General features: G+C 41.0%; 1 protein-coding gene across 3 annotated transcripts in view; it reads left to right on the top strand.

The window, feature by feature from the left end:
* Positions 1-9,912, top strand: part of CDH5 (cadherin 5) — a 47,065-nt gene extending 37,153 nt beyond the window's left edge. For 2 of the 3 annotated variants that reach the window (XM_006130537.5, XM_075940039.2), the window contains exons 8-12: positions 962-1,104; positions 2,090-2,214; positions 3,880-3,988; positions 4,280-4,525; positions 6,260-9,912. In XM_006130537.5, the coding sequence (XP_006130599.2) occupies positions 962-1,104; positions 2,090-2,214; positions 3,880-3,988; positions 4,280-4,525; positions 6,260-6,756 (1,120 nt within the window). In that variant the 3' untranslated portion in view covers positions 6,757-9,912. The remainder of the gene's footprint in view (positions 1-961; positions 1,105-2,089; positions 2,215-3,879; positions 3,989-4,279; positions 4,526-6,259) is intronic. The other variant, XM_006130538.5, reaches the window with a different exon arrangement.
* Positions 9,913-15,616: the final 5,704 nt, after the last annotated feature.

Here is a 15,616-nt window from a genome sequence, read left to right as displayed (position 1 = left end):
GTAAATGAAGCTGAACACGGCACCAGCTCTGGCAAATGACATTGTTAAATTCTGAATAGTTTGAAGACATAAGGAAGTTTTCAGAACTGCATAAGCAAAAATGCATCATCTGCACATGTAGTCACAGCTCTACCTCACTCAAGCACAATACCGTGCCTACACAAGTTGCATCTCTGGGCGTTTGCACATGCAGTTGCCACATATGGTCACTATGACAGCAAATGCACATTATGCCTACACAGATTAGCAGATAAGTGAAAATGCACTGTTGTGTGTGTCTGTCTTTATGCTTTTGTACAATTATTGATGCAATTAGTGCCTTGGCATGCATAGGCTAAAACAAAGTGAACTAATTCAAAATCAGCAAAGGAGTAACTGCAATAACTTTATATAAGTGCAAATGGGGGGAAATTTTCTAGCTGACATGAAATAAATTGGGCTACTTACTCTATTCTGAGACAGGTAATTTTTGGAGAAAATTCCATCTGATGGGAAGTCTAGAATAGAAGAAAATATTTCTCTGCCACATATTTGAAGCAATTTAAAATGTTAGTCCTGAAGGAAAGAGGTTAGTGGGCAGAATGCAGGTGAGGCCATCAAAGCCCATGGCAAATGCAAATTGTCAGATATGAAGTATGAACAACTTTCAGACCTTTTCCTATGAATGACTGAAATGGCTCCCGCGCTGAGAAGGCAGGATAAGGGATGCCCTGAAGGCAGGGAGGTGGAGTGGGTTCTGTAGTGGCTTAGAGGATAGGGCATTTGCCTGGGGAGGGCAGGGTTGGCAGCTCCGCCCTGCCGCCTCCACCCACCCAGGATGCAGCCAGACAGCCACCACAGGCTGCTAGGCACAGATCTAGCTCTAGCAGGATAAGGTGCCCTCTGAAGGCAGGGAGGTGGGGTGGGCTCTGGAGTCCGTGTCTGGTTGTGTTGAGGATTGTGCTTTTTAAACAAAACACAGATATACCCTCCGAAGATCCAGCCCTAGTGGGGACTATGTCAAAGTGTCCAATAACGGAAATATCTTCATCTCAAAGCCCCTGGACAGAGAAACCAGCGCCTGGCATAATTTAACTGTGGCAGCCCAAGAAATCATTGCAGACAGTAAGTGTTAATAAAAACCTGTTTCACTGCGGGGAGGGGGGAATTTAGTACATGTTTTCTGGAAGATTGTAGCATAAAAGAGAAAAAAAGTTTAAAAACCCCTACCCTGACAACATCTGACACAAGCAATAACTTTATATAAGTGCAAATGGGGGAAAATTTTCTAGCTGACATGAAATAAATGCCCTTGATATTATTCTATTCTGAGACAGGTGCTCTTTTTGCAACAGTGGGGCTGTTGGGGGAGAGGCTGGTCCAGGGCTGGGGGGCCGGTAGCAGCGAGGCCAGATACATGACCTCCGTTGGTCTGGCAAAATCCCTCATCTGGAACCAGTCAGGTCCTAAAAATGCTGGACCAAGGAGGTCCAACCTGTACTTAGCCTTCAGTACAAACCCAAAGAATCCCTTGAAACCACTAACCTTTGTGCCCTAATCTCTAATATAAGTCTTAGAAAAAGCATCTTGCCTAATTATACTCCCACGGTACAAAATTCTCCTCATGTTCTTATGTATAGCCACTGTAACTACTTCCTAGGCCAAACCTTTTAACAGCTCAGAGTCCTGCCATAAGAGCCAAGGAGCAAGAGAAAAGGAGGGATAGCTAAAGCTTGTTACACTTTGACAGTCTTCAGCTGACATACATTCATTTTATGGTATAGGCAGTTGGCATAGTTAGAGCAACCCCAATGTTGCTAGAACCTACACTGAGTCGAGCACAATGAATCAAAGAAATATAACCAGATCCCCTTATCCACTCCCTATCTAACAAATCTCTATACAGGAAGGAACTGGGCCTTAATTTACATCTTATAACTAAAGTAGGCTGAGCGTTAATTCATCCCAGTGTGATACATTGCACTGTTCATGCTCATTATGAAGAAGTTTCATGAATTATGCAAACAATAGAACAAGACTTCTGGATGGAGCTCAGCCTGTAGACATCTGAGTGAAAAGTCATCTATTATTTTATGTTTTATCATTTCAGATAAACTGTCTGATGTAGAATCACATACACAGGTTTATATCCAAGTTCTCGATCAAAATGATAACCCTCCAGAACTTGCTTATCCTTATGAGCCCAAAGTGTGTGAAAATGCTGCACCAGGAAAGGTAAGTAATACATAAGAGGATTGTTTACATTTATACTTAACCATATGCCTTCAACCCCAAGTTAAAACACTTTTTTGGTAAGAGCTATTATCCCATTTGCTCATTGTAAATACTGATCTGCATGTGTTTCCAGTGAGTGCACTGACTTCCGAGCTATCAGCATTCAGCACTTTTCTGCTTGGGTCTTTTTGCTACACTAGACCTCTGTCACTTGACACATGCACGTTGCATGGCTATCCTTCAGCCTCCCTCCCTCCACTGAAGGTTGGCGTTATACATGCACTTTAGTCATTACACTACAGTTCAGTTAACTCTACATGGTGGCAGTTATCACCAGCAATTCATTTTCATCTACCTAATATTTTCATGCATGCAAAACCTGAGCTATGTAAAATAGGTAGGAGAAAACATGAGTAAATATTAAGATTGCAAATTTCATCAGTGCCCAATTTGTGTGCACAGAATTGGCATTTTTAGGTGTCATATGTCCCTCAGATTCAGATGCAGCCTAACATGTACGTTTTTTTTTATTGATATTTGTTAATGTACAGTCTTTGATCTGGATTCTGTCATATGATGGGAGCTGTGTACGCACACCCATGAGTAGTATTTGACCTTTAACTTTATTTTGAAGTACTTTTGTTATATCATTTATAGTTGATGTCATATATATTATTCATCTGCCATACATGCAGTAACTGTATTGTGTGTTTTAGGTATTGGGGGAGATTTTTCAAAAGCAACCAAGGGATCAGTGGTCTTAGGCATTCATTGGTATTAGTGTTCCTAAATCCATTAGGCACATTTGAAAAATGCCACCTAAGCTATTTAAATGAATATTAGTTTATTCTCTTTATGTTTAATTACAAACTAGCCATAAAAGAGCCACACAGAGGAGTAGGACAGAGAGTACCTTTCCTCTTTGTGTGGCAGGATTCAAGCTACCTAGCTCTTAGCACCTGCTACTGAGGAATAGAGAGGCTGTGCACCAGCTGTTCTACATAGAGAGCAAGTAGTCAGGGAATAGATACACCCATCTTTCTTGACCCTCCTTCCGCTCCAGCCAGTGGATCTGACGTAACATGCAGTGGGGTAAGGAAGCAGCCCTTTGAAGAGGGTGATAAGCAAATTACTCCTATTGTACCTGCAAGGAAGCCAACAGCATGCACAGGTCCCTGGGCAAGGTGTGGGGGGAAACTGGCTCCACACTCCCTGAATGGATGACACCTAAGGCAGAAGGGGTGGAGTTGGAGCAACCAGCTCTCCATGCCACATAGAATGTGAAGTTCCCTTTCCCCCAACCCTCAGAGCCACACAAAGTGCCCAGTGCAGTGCTCCAGGAATGATTGAAAAGGACCTGGGATCCAGCCGCAGCTATTGCCACAGTAGCATCAGCGGCAGCCAGAAGCCCTGGGACTCTGAATCGCCAGGCCTAGGTGTAACTACCCCTTTTACTCCGCCCATTGGCGGGCCTGGCACCTTGAAGACCCCAGGAGACATGGCACCTCTCTAGGGACTCCCTCTGGAGGGATGCAGCGTCACACGACCTCTTTCTGCAAAGGGTCCATGAAAGGCCCAGCTCAAAGCTATTATATTACACAATGCACGTTTTTACCACTGTGTGCCGTGCATACCTGAAATTGATGAATTTTTGAATCTTTATAGGTAATAATCACGATTTCAGCTACTGACAAGGACGAAATGTTACCTGGTGTTCACTTCAACTATTCCCTGGCCACAGAAGACAGCAACTTCACATTGGTGGATAATCACGGTAGCGTATCCGCTCAGTGGACTACAGCAGATAGCAAAAGAGAGTCACTAGGAAATGTGAGGTGAAAGCTACAGAGATAACCTGTGATGGGCCCAAGTGGGATATTGTTATTTATAAACAGGTTAAGGTTTTCTTAGCAGATAAAGTGGCATTGTTCATGCCTACCCATCTATTTGCGGGGTTCCTTAAAGGCTCCGTTAGCCTGAGAGAATTGTGCCAGATGACTGATCATCTATAAAGAAAGTCAGAGGTTGAGATTATCACTTAATTAGATGTCATTACTTTTTCCAGATAACACAGTTAATGTCACTGTCAAATATGGACAGTTTAATCGTGAGCTGGTGAAAATCCATTACTTGCCTATCATCATCTCGGACAATGGTACGCCTGAACTGAACAGCACAAACATACTTTCCATCAGTGTCTGCAAGTGTGATAGCAATGGAGAATTCACTTTTTGCGAAGAGGCAGCTAAGCAAGTTGGAGTTAGCATTCAGGCGCTGGTGGCAATTTTTATCTGTATCTTCACAATCCTTGGTAAATATTTCATATTTCAAGCATTCTCTGCCCTTGATATGCTCTTGGTAATTGAGGTGTACCTGAAGCTTTGTGCTTATCCACAATCAAGAAGAGAACATTTTAAAGAGAGTCTGTCACATTCAGTCAATTCTTGCTTTTGTTTTGTATTTGACCTATTAAAATAGTTGTCTTATTGTAACTGAAGAGCAATAGGAATTTCACCAAGTATTTAATATTAATGAGCACCATTGGCATACTGTAACTGCACATGATGAGATCTGAGCCAAAGAAAATAACAGGGTCCCTCTAACTCAACAGGCTGAATTCATATGGGCACAACATATAACAATGCAGTAAGACACCAATATTGCATAATACATTAATGGTGCAACTGTGAGCTGCTGTGCTTGATGTATTGAATCTTGTGTGACTAGAAAGCAGGTATCCACAATTGTGAGTTGGGTGGCGTAAGAATGCATGTTTGGGGGGGAGGGATAGCTCAGTGGTTTGAGCATTAGCCTCCTAAACCCAGGGTTATGAGTTCAATCCTTGAGGAGGCCATTTAGGGATCTAGGGCACAAATCTGTCAGGAATGGTACTTGGTCCTGCTGTGGAGGCAGGGGACTGGACTCAATGACCTTTCCAAGGTCCCTTCCAGATCTAAGAGATAGGCATCTCCATTCATATAAAAACAAAAAATGAATATAGCACTTAACATGGGGATTGGTTGGGTAACAGAGCTGTCCATCTCAATGTTATCAGTTTGAGTTTAACATGGACTGGTAAGTATGAAGCAGGTACTATTTGAAAGATAATGATTAGATGGTCCAAGATCAACTGCCTAGTTGACAAGTGTCCACATCAAAGTCACACGCACAAGTGAGCCATAGCAAAAGAGACCAATTGACAACTAGGGACATCTATGGTCTCAGGTAGAGATACACACTCCAAGGCAAGACTCAGGCATATTGGCAGGGCAGTGCAACACAGGGAAAGCTTCCTCTGCTGTTGTCTGTTCTGTTTGTGAATATAGATCTTCAGGTACCAGGACACAGTCTGGTGCTGTAAAAATAAAGTTCTAAGGAGATGAAGAAACCAACACTAAAGCAGGTTGATAGAAGGCAATATGGGCCCCTTTTGTGAACACATCAATCTACATTAGAAGGCTGCTTCTAGACTGGCACGTTTTTCCGCAAAAGCAGTTGCTTTTGCGGAAAAACTTGCCAGCTGTCTACACTGGCCACTTGAATTTGTGCAAGAACACTGACGATCTAATGTATGATCATCAGTGTTCTTGTGCAAATACAATGACTCTCCCATTCGGGAAAAAGCCCTCTTGCGCAAATGCTTTTGCGCAAGAGGGCCAGTGTAGACAACTGAGAACCATTTTGTGCAAAAAAGCCCCGATGGCGAAGATGGCGGTCGGGGCTGTCTTGCGCAAAACCATGTCTAGATTGGTACGGACGCTTTTCCACAAAAAGTGCTTTTGCGCAAAAGCGTCTGGGCCAATCTAGACGCTCTTTTCCGCAAATGCTTTTAATGGAAAAACGTTTCCATTAAAAGAATTTGCGGAAAATCATGCCAGTATAGACGCAGCCGGAATGTTTTAAATTCTTTTTTGAATGTCATCTAATAGCATTTTTCCCCACTAAAGAACTTCAGATTATGTTCACCTTTAACTGCACTGACTTTGGTTTACTCCAATTCCCTATATTTGCCTTTATTTACAACTGCTTGGATATGTTCTCTCAGCAGTAATCACATTGCTCATCATTCTGAGAAAGAGGCACAAAAAAGATCTGAATGTGCTCCGGAAGAACGTGGCAGAGATTCATGAGCAGCTTGTCACCTATGATGAAGAAGGGGGTGGTGAAATGGATACCACCAGCTACGATGTGTCTGTGCTCAACTCTGTCCGTAGGAATGGCATGAAACTAGAGGCTGGGCCCCGCCTGTATGGGCAGGTCCGGAAGCCGACAGGAAATGGAATTTCAGGCACTGGAGAAATGGCAATTATGATTGAGGTGAAGAAGGATGAAGCTGACAATGATGGGGATTTGCTGCCATATGACACCCTTCACATTTATGGCTATGAAGGTGCTGAGTCCATTGCAGAATCTCTTAGCTCTTTGGAGTCGGGATCCTCAGATTCAGATATCGATTATGACTTTCTAAATGACTGGGGTCCCAGATTTAAAATGTTAGCTGAACTGTATGGATTGGAGCCAAATGAAGACTTTGTGTATTAAGGTCAAAACACCTTGTTTAGATTTTTCCTCCCCTGGAGACAGATAGTAAAACCAAGAAGCAACCAAGTTGCAAAAGGAGACTCAATAGCTCTTTACTCAAGCAGCACAGGATGTGACTATGATTCTAGAAACCAAAAACTCAGAGGATTTAGGGTTAAAAAAAAATGCAGCAAAATCCATTTTTTTTTAAATTAATGACATTGTTCTCGTCCTGTTCCCCTAGCAGTTAGCTCAGCTAGCACCCTGGTTCTTTCAATGATACTAGCTCTCTATGGCCCACAGGTGGGCTCTACAGAAAATGTCTTTTGAGTCTTTACTGCCCAGCACTTGTAAAAGTTTTCCATATATATACTGATGCTTACAGCAGCATGGCCCTTATTTTTTCCATTCCCCGTGTATTACAACCTGTTTTATCAATGTGAAATTAAGAATGGAGGAGCATAGAGGCTCTAGGAAGGAATATATTGTGCTGGCACATGTTCCAAACCTTCTCCCACAATGTCTGCAGGGCCTTCTGTACCATCTTGCATGGCTAATCCATGCCTTTGCTTACACAACAAATCATCATGTAATATTGAAGATCATTTCATGATATTCAGAGAGTCATGATTTCTCCCTTCTTAATTCATTGATTACCCTTCTCCTCCAAAAACGGGTTACTGCAGGAAACTAGGAGAAGGCTTTGGGTTTTTTAAAAAACCAACGTAGTGGTTTTACTTGGTTTAGTTGGTCATTTTTAAAAAGCCTCACTGTGGGGATTTCTGGCCCAGTCCTGCAATACTAAAATCTCTTTATCCTCAAGAAAGGAAAATCATTTGTTCTAACTAATGCTATCCAATGGAATATACCCTGCCAGGCAGAGAACCTACATATCAGGAGGAAGCTTAAGGCTCCAGAACTGTAGGTCTTACTAGATTGAAAAACAATTAAATCACACATATTAGCGGCTAAGCAAGTGTAGGAGGGGTGCTGGAGTTTTCTTTTTAATATAGTTGAAGGAATTCAGCTATTTCAGGTTAAAAAAAATTAAGGGGGGGGGGTCTCACTACTGTGAATTTTGTTTTTAAACAGGTACTGTAAAACGGGTATTTTCCACCTAGGAAAGTATTGGGGACTTCCAGACTAGACTACTGTATCTGTGTACTCTACTGTTTTTCCAAAAGAGCAAGGCATGAACATAAGCAAGGTTTTGGGTGCCACAGCTTCTATGCCCCTGATCCTGCAAAGACACATTCACATACTTAACTTCATGCACAGCAGGAAGTCATCCTATTCAACCGAATGCAAGCACACACTGCATAAAGTCAACCATACATGTACGTTTTTTAGGATCTAGTCTAGTGATGACAATGGGCTGGCTCTGCTCCCATTGATTTAAGACTCACATGGATTTTAATGGGAACAGGGTCAATGAGATACCCAGTTTTGCAGGATCTGTAGGAAATAGTTTAGCTGATCCGTTGTTTTAAGATTGGATTGTATATAATAGTAGCTAAGCCACATATTAAAGTCTTCTTTTTCAAATCAGTGTTGTGGAACTTCACTGATTTGCTTTCACTAAGCCATGTATCCCATAACTAATGCACAAAAAACAACATCTTTTTCAGTGAAGAGTTAGTAGAAAGGGTATTAAAGCTGCATGTTGGTTTCATTATTACTTCACTACTTTTTCAAAATAGACTGTACAACTTTTAGTGGGACACAATGACCAATTATTCAGATGTACTACACTTTCCAAGTACAGGCCTGATCCAAAATCCTTTGGGAGCCTTCCCATCAATGATAGATCAGGCCTGTTATGAATAATGTATATTTGGGATTATTTATCCTTCTTTTTAAAAATATTGTGTTTGTTCCTTTAATCGTCAATTTGCAAGTCCAATCCTCAATGTAAGTTAGTGAAGTTCTACTGATGATTGTGTTATAAAGAGTTCTTACTAATCATTGTATGTTAAGATTTTCATGTGTAATTACAGTGTTGCTATTCTACAGGAGAGGTTAGCTATAAAATTATTCAATGCCATAACTAAAGATTCTCCTGTAAACAGCATCCAGATAACATTTTCTATAATCATGTGGGGAGAGGGGATGGTAGTCTGTGTTATTAACATTATTGTGAGAAATATTGTAATGATCTTATCATACATCAAAGATGTTTGCACTGAATATTTTCTTTTTTGTTGTTGTTGTGTTTGTTTTGGTTTTGTTCTGAATTACATAAAAGCCAAATTCAGGTGTAATGTTATTTCTTTGTGAATTAATAAGCTGCATGCATAAGACATTAACAGGCTACTGGGTGCCTTGTGGGCAGGAGCAATACACAAAGTCCCCTGGCTGCCCCTACATCTAAGAGCCAGAGGAACATGCCAGTCACTGTGGTGAACTGGACTTTTAATGACAGTCAGCTGTGCTGACTGGAACCTCCAGTGTCCTTTTTCAGCCAGGCATTCCTATAAAAAAAACCAGACACCTGGCCACCCTAGTTGGCAGTGGCATGGCCCAACATCTCCCTAATATTTCTAGTCCCACCACATCAGAAACAAGGGACTAGGCAAGGGCACATGGGACTGGGCAAAGGTACATAATCCTGTACAAAACACAGTCATTTTGCCGCATTGCCTCTATGCCCGGATTTAGACAACACACAACAGATGAGTAAACAGCTATGGCAGAAAGGAAAGAACAGACTAAGGAGAGGAAGTTGTGTTTGCAGAAGATACCAGTAATGTGTTTTAAGTCACTATCAATTGCATCCAGCCATCTGTGAATATTTAAGACCCCCATTCAAAGATCCTTACATTCAGTGGTTTAGACAACACTCCTTTATCATCTTTTTTCTTTGTTCATTTTCAATGAAAGATTGTGACAATTTTTTTAAAAGAAACTTGCCTGGACTGTTGGCATTTACACAAATATAAATAAATTTAATACTGTCAGTTCTTTCAGAGCTAATTGTCAGGAGCAGAATAATATAACAGTTTCACATTACCGAAATTTAGTGTGTATTGTAGTAAAAGCACAATACTTATGTCAATTAAGGGTTCCAATTAAATGCATTTTTCCAAAGAAAGTTTAAATATTTATCTGCATTCATTTTGCTTTTACCAAAGATTGTTATGTGGTATCCATTTAATTAAAACATACATTTGACTTTTATTCTTAGTCAATCATGAATTTTTATTTTATTATTTTTATGTAATATAAGGTCATGCCATGGGACTAATGCGTTTAATAAAGATTTTTATATGCCCCCCATTAGGGATTCTTTATGAAATAATCATTTATTCTTGAAATCCTTACTAAACAAATTAGCAAGGAGTACCTGTTAAAATAACAATCTTTACTCAACCCATATGTGCTCCAAAATGATCTGATGAATTGACCCACCTAGTATCGAAATAGTTCAGATGAGTTTTCAATATTCAAGGGAAAGAATCTCTCAGAAATGAACCCTGTAGTTGCATCAAGTATTATGTTATTAACATTCAGCACAGCTATTGTAACCTGAGGGAGAAATTTAAAAACACATAAAAGCCAGGAGAGAGGACATAAAATGAGAAATGAGAAGAAAAAAAGCATTTAACTATTCTTGGGATTTTTTTTTCTTGTTAATGGATTCTCTTCTTACCTCCCCGGCAGCAATACAAATTAATTCTAGAAGGAGTCCAGTCAACATTGTTATTAGATCTGAAATGTCATTTAATCAAAACCAAGATGTTTCACAGAAATGGATCAATTTCAATGAAAACTGCATCTGGAAGGTATTATGAATTCATGACAGAATATCTAGAGACAGGAGAGCATTCATACAATGCAATCAAAACAAATTTCAAAAACTTAAAATTTTAAATCAAATGAATTGTTGTTTGCTGGTCAGCCCTAATTGTGAGGCCCGAGTCATGCAGTGCAGCATGGTCTCCCGTGGAGTTGAGTGCATGGATCCTCCCTAAACCAATCTTATATTTTCCTATCCTGAAATCTACACGTTGCACATGTTATGTAATGAATGGCTAGCAGTATACATACTGATGTGCCATGTATCAAATCTATGCTCAGTCTATTCACTCGTATATGTTGTGCTCATTAATGATATTTGAGTGACTTACAAAATCACATTTCCAAAAGGCTTTAGATCCAAATCTGCGTCACTTCTTGCATAGTTATTTACATCGATGCAAAGTTAGTATAAAAAATTGTCATGTTGCTTGGTAGCATTTGACACCCTGTGCACAGCAGTAAGTGAGGGCGTTAGGCACTGGGTCCTTTACGTTCCTCTCCACCCCATCCTTATTCAATATAATTGTTCTCTTTGGTTTGGGCCAAATGTGTGGGTTTTACAATTTGTTCTGAGTGCACTGAGGTTCATTCTAATCTCAGTTAGAAGTTTCACAGTGGTGGGCCATCTACCAAAGAAGCTTATGGGTGCCATTACTGCTGTGGATTATAGCTGTTGTGGGAGATCAAGATAGCCTCTGAGATGACTCAGGCGAGTCCCACAGAAGGTTTTGAATACAGAAGGTAGAGCAGGCAAATCACTGCATTCTGAAGTGATCAGATCTTGCTCTGGATCAGGTACTTAATACCTGATGCTAATGAAACTAACAATCAGCTCTGCATCTGTGCTGAACCTTTATCCTTGCCCCAAATACCAAGTCTCCACCTGCCCATCAGGCACCTCTTTTTGGACATTCCACCACTTCAGACTTGACATGTCAAAAAATAACTTACAATTCCTCCTAAGTCATCTATTCTGCCTTCTGGATCTATATCCTATACTTTAGACCAGTGGCTCTCAAACGTTTTGGCCCACAACCCACCCTGCTCAATGCAGGCCTTTCCGTGGATGACCAGCCAATCACCCATGATGACAAAATGGATGCAGGGTATGAGGATGCAGGAACTGGCTGGGAAGATGGGTGAAGGAGTGGGCAGAAATGGGGTGAAGGTGTGCACTCTCAGCAGGTGGGTTGTGAAGGGTATGGGGGTGGGGGTCTGGGCATGAGGGGGATGGGAGTGATTACCTGGCTCCATGCCTCTTGCCACTCCCAGGCACCGCCCACTGCTGCTCTCATTGGCCGTGATTCTGGCCAATGGGTGCATCAGGGAAAGCCGTCAGGTGAGCAGTTGCCTGCGCTGCCATTCCCACAGCCAGGAGGCGGGGAAGCAACAATGTGCAGAGCCACTTTCACCCCCACGAACTGGATCTGGCCTACCAGGCTTCCCCTCCCCCGTGTAGCAGGAAGCCAGCACTGGCAATCCAGCCTCACAGAGGAAGTATGAGACTGCCTTAGACCATGGTGTCATTCTATTTAATCTGTATAAATAAGACTCTTCTAAAAGCAGTTTCCTCCAACCCCTTTTCTGTCGCCTACCCACCATTTCATCTTCCTGTTCTCATCTTTTGTGCTGTTCATGTCTGTCTCATTTAGACTGTAAGGGTATGTCTACACTAGCCCCCTAATTCTAACTAGGGAGGCTAATGTAGGCATTCTAAGTTGCAAATGAAGCCTGGTGTACACCTCATGGAATGAGGTGTGACAGTTAACTCAAACTAAGGACTTAGTTTGAGTTAACGTTTAACTGCCGCATATAGCCGCGGGCAGTTAGTTCAGCCTAAGGGGATTTAAAAATGGCACCCAGAGAGGAAGATGCAAATAAAGCCCGGGATATTTAAATCCCGGGCTTCATTTGCAACTTCGAATGCCTACAGTAGCCTCCCTAGTTAGAACTAGGGGGCTAGTGTAGACAAACCCTAAGCTCCTTCATCCAAGGACTTTGCCTTCTCCTTCCATGTTCAACAAGAATGCTTATCTAAATGAAACAGGACTTTGACAGAAACAAACTGGTTTTCATCATTATAATGCTGCTCAGCCCAAGACTTCTAGGTCTTACACCATGATCCTCTACTGCCTGAGCTAGAAGACGCAGCTTTGTCATGCAACACTGCAAAGGGATTCTTGATCTCTGTATGTGGCCCAGATTTGACTAGCAGGGGAAGACTAGATGTGGGTAACACTTGTAACTATGTATTATTTTATAAATCAACACTCAACCAATGCATGGTGTAGTTCAACAAGTAGAACTGTATACTCAACCTGTGTCATCCTATTGAAATTTAGAGCTAAAAATAACCCAAACAGCAATCTAAATCTAGTGTAAAGGAGGATATCTGAACTCTGAGCGAGAAGGGTTCACTGGCTTCCTTGGGACCTTTTAATGCTGTAGTGTAGTTGAACCTTTTTTTAATCTTTTAAAAGAATTTAAAAAATCTGTTCCATCTAATATTTGCCAGGCAGAAGCAAAACAAAAACAAATATTATAGGCCACTTTGTCAGGACCAGGCTTTGAGGGGCCAAGAATAGTTTGTGTTATTGTTTCTTCTTCTGTGTTCAAGATGCAGAGAGTTACAGCTTCAAGTCAGGGAGTGCATATGGCTCACTGTGTCGCTTGATCTTGCGTTGAACCATAGGTACATGGGCAGGCGAATTCTCCGTTAAATTCTAGAGAACTAAAGCTTTTGTTACCATCCTGCCCTGCCAAAAAGAAAAAGCCTAAGAAAACCTCCTTTCCCAAGAAAAGCATGTACCAATGATAACTCCTCAGTTTATATATTGTAAACCTTTTATCCTGAAGTACCTCAAGGTGTTTTATAGATGATATTGGAAATACTGTTCTCAGTTACACGCACATAAATCCAGAGCAACTATGCCGACATCAAGGTAGTTACTCTAGATCTTTACTAGAGTAAGTGTGAACAGAATTTGGTGTTCACCGTTCCATTACATTTTCGTTATTGAATAACCAGTTTATGACACAACACACAGGGAGCAAAGACTGATTTTCTTCACTCTGGTCCAAATAAGGAGCAAACAAAGGAAAAGCTGTGGATTGTGTCAGAAAGAAGGACTGTGGAAGCAAATAAGCCATATAAATGGGACAGGTTTCAAAGAGTCAATAACAGTTGGGCTACAGCAGCTCCCCAGGTAACCCTTGTAGCCTTCTCTTTATATGAATTGAATTAATGATTCTATATTAACCTACAACAAGCTCAGCTCCTGTTGCTACAGTTTCCAAATCAATAGGGTGAAAGTTACCCTTTACAATCCTCTTAGGAGCACATTAAGAATGAATACAGAGTCCATGAATACAGTTACACAAGTAAACAGTGATTATTATATCATAAGTTATACAGGCCATCCTCACTATAAGTTCAAGATACATTCCAAAAAACTTGGACTTATAGCGAAACAACTTAAAGTGAAGAATTTTTTTCCTGCAGCTGACTTCCATTTGCGCAATTTTTTTTTTTTTTGCATGCGACTTAAGGAGGGAAAATGGGAAGACTTATACAAGTATCGATGACTTTAGTGCAGAATGGATGTATACCAGAGGACTTATAGTGGGGACACCCTGTATTCATATACACATCTACCTCACCTGGCAGAGCCCAAATCATAACCAATACAATTACTACTCACATCCCACAAGATATTAGCGTATCTGAAGGAACTCTCAACAGTCAGATGATTTTCCTCCTAGAGTCTTCCTATTTTTTCCCAACCAGGTAAATTATATTTATTCTGACCATACCTAAATACCTCATTCATATAAATGAGGATTCCAACTTCCTTATTTGTACTTCTTCACCCCATAAATGTCAGAGTTTCTATTTTCCTTGTTATCTTTTTAACATTTATTTTCCAGAGTAACCTAGGGTCAGAACAGAACTTTTCACCATGTTACATTTAGGTATATTGCAGTCTGTTTTTCAGCATCACCTTTTGGCACATCTTTTATAGTACTCTTGTGCTCTGATTGACATAGGGTCAGTCTTAGGGTCCCCACCCATATCATTTCTCCTTAAGCCTGTGACCTAGTGCTGCTAAGCAAAAATTCTTACAGGCCTCTGCCTGTAGGCCTCACATTACAGCCTTACCTTAATTATATCCTTAATACACACTCATGACTGCTAAATACTTGTCAGTTTTGTACTCCTATACAAGCTTCTTTGGTAAATGGCCGACCACTGTGACCCCATCATTTTAAATCTTCCATTCTGTTTTTCCACTGAAAACTTCCAAGCAAAGGAGTCTCCCCTGAGATGAAATATAACATGTCAAGTGTCAGGACTGATTTTTTTTAAAGGAGCTTGTGCTGTGAGATTGTAAACAGAGCTAACATGGTACGCTATCTATATTTTTAACTATGGTGTAGCTACACCCCCTCCTCTAGAATACTAGCAGTGTGTTCCATGCTACCGCTGTTAAGCAAGATGAGGCAGTGAGCCAAATTTACCTTGATCTAACACCAGTGAATCTAATGGGGTTACGCCACAGGCCACTGTGTTCTTTTATTAAATTAAGAAAGATTTTAAATGCAATCAGCTTTTGTGTGTCATACTCACCAATGAACACCTGGTGGCACTCAATTCCAGCAATACCAGGGAGAGAGACATAATTACATTGCAAAATAGGCTAGGCAGACCAATGTAATCAGAAATCTGCTCTTTCCTCTAGCTGTTGGACCACGGTACACCAGCATGGGGCACCTGCTCTTTGCAGCTTTGTTACTGTAGCTCGCATGATGTTTTATTTAGATACTGGTTAACACTACAGTCTGTTTCATACCTTGACAGGGAACCCAGAAAAACACAGACTTCCAAACTAGAAAGTATCATGCTGTTATAGCCTGCAAGGCTCACTTTTTTATGTCATGCTCAAGTCTATTACCTGAGGCTTGTGGAGGCAGCAAAAATGATGAAATTAAGTGTTACATTGAGAAAAGGAACCCTGAATCATGATCTTAAACCAACCAGTTTTTAAAATACCTGTGGGGAAGTAGTGGGGGGAGGGAATGGATC

The sequence above is a fragment of the Pelodiscus sinensis genome, chromosome 12 (assembly GCF_052426305.1).
Source record: "Pelodiscus sinensis isolate ZL-2025 chromosome 12, ASM5242630v1, whole genome shotgun sequence".
Classification (NCBI taxonomy): domain Eukaryota; kingdom Metazoa; phylum Chordata; order Testudines; family Trionychidae; genus Pelodiscus; species Pelodiscus sinensis.
This window is presented reverse-complemented; position numbering and strand designations above follow the sequence as displayed.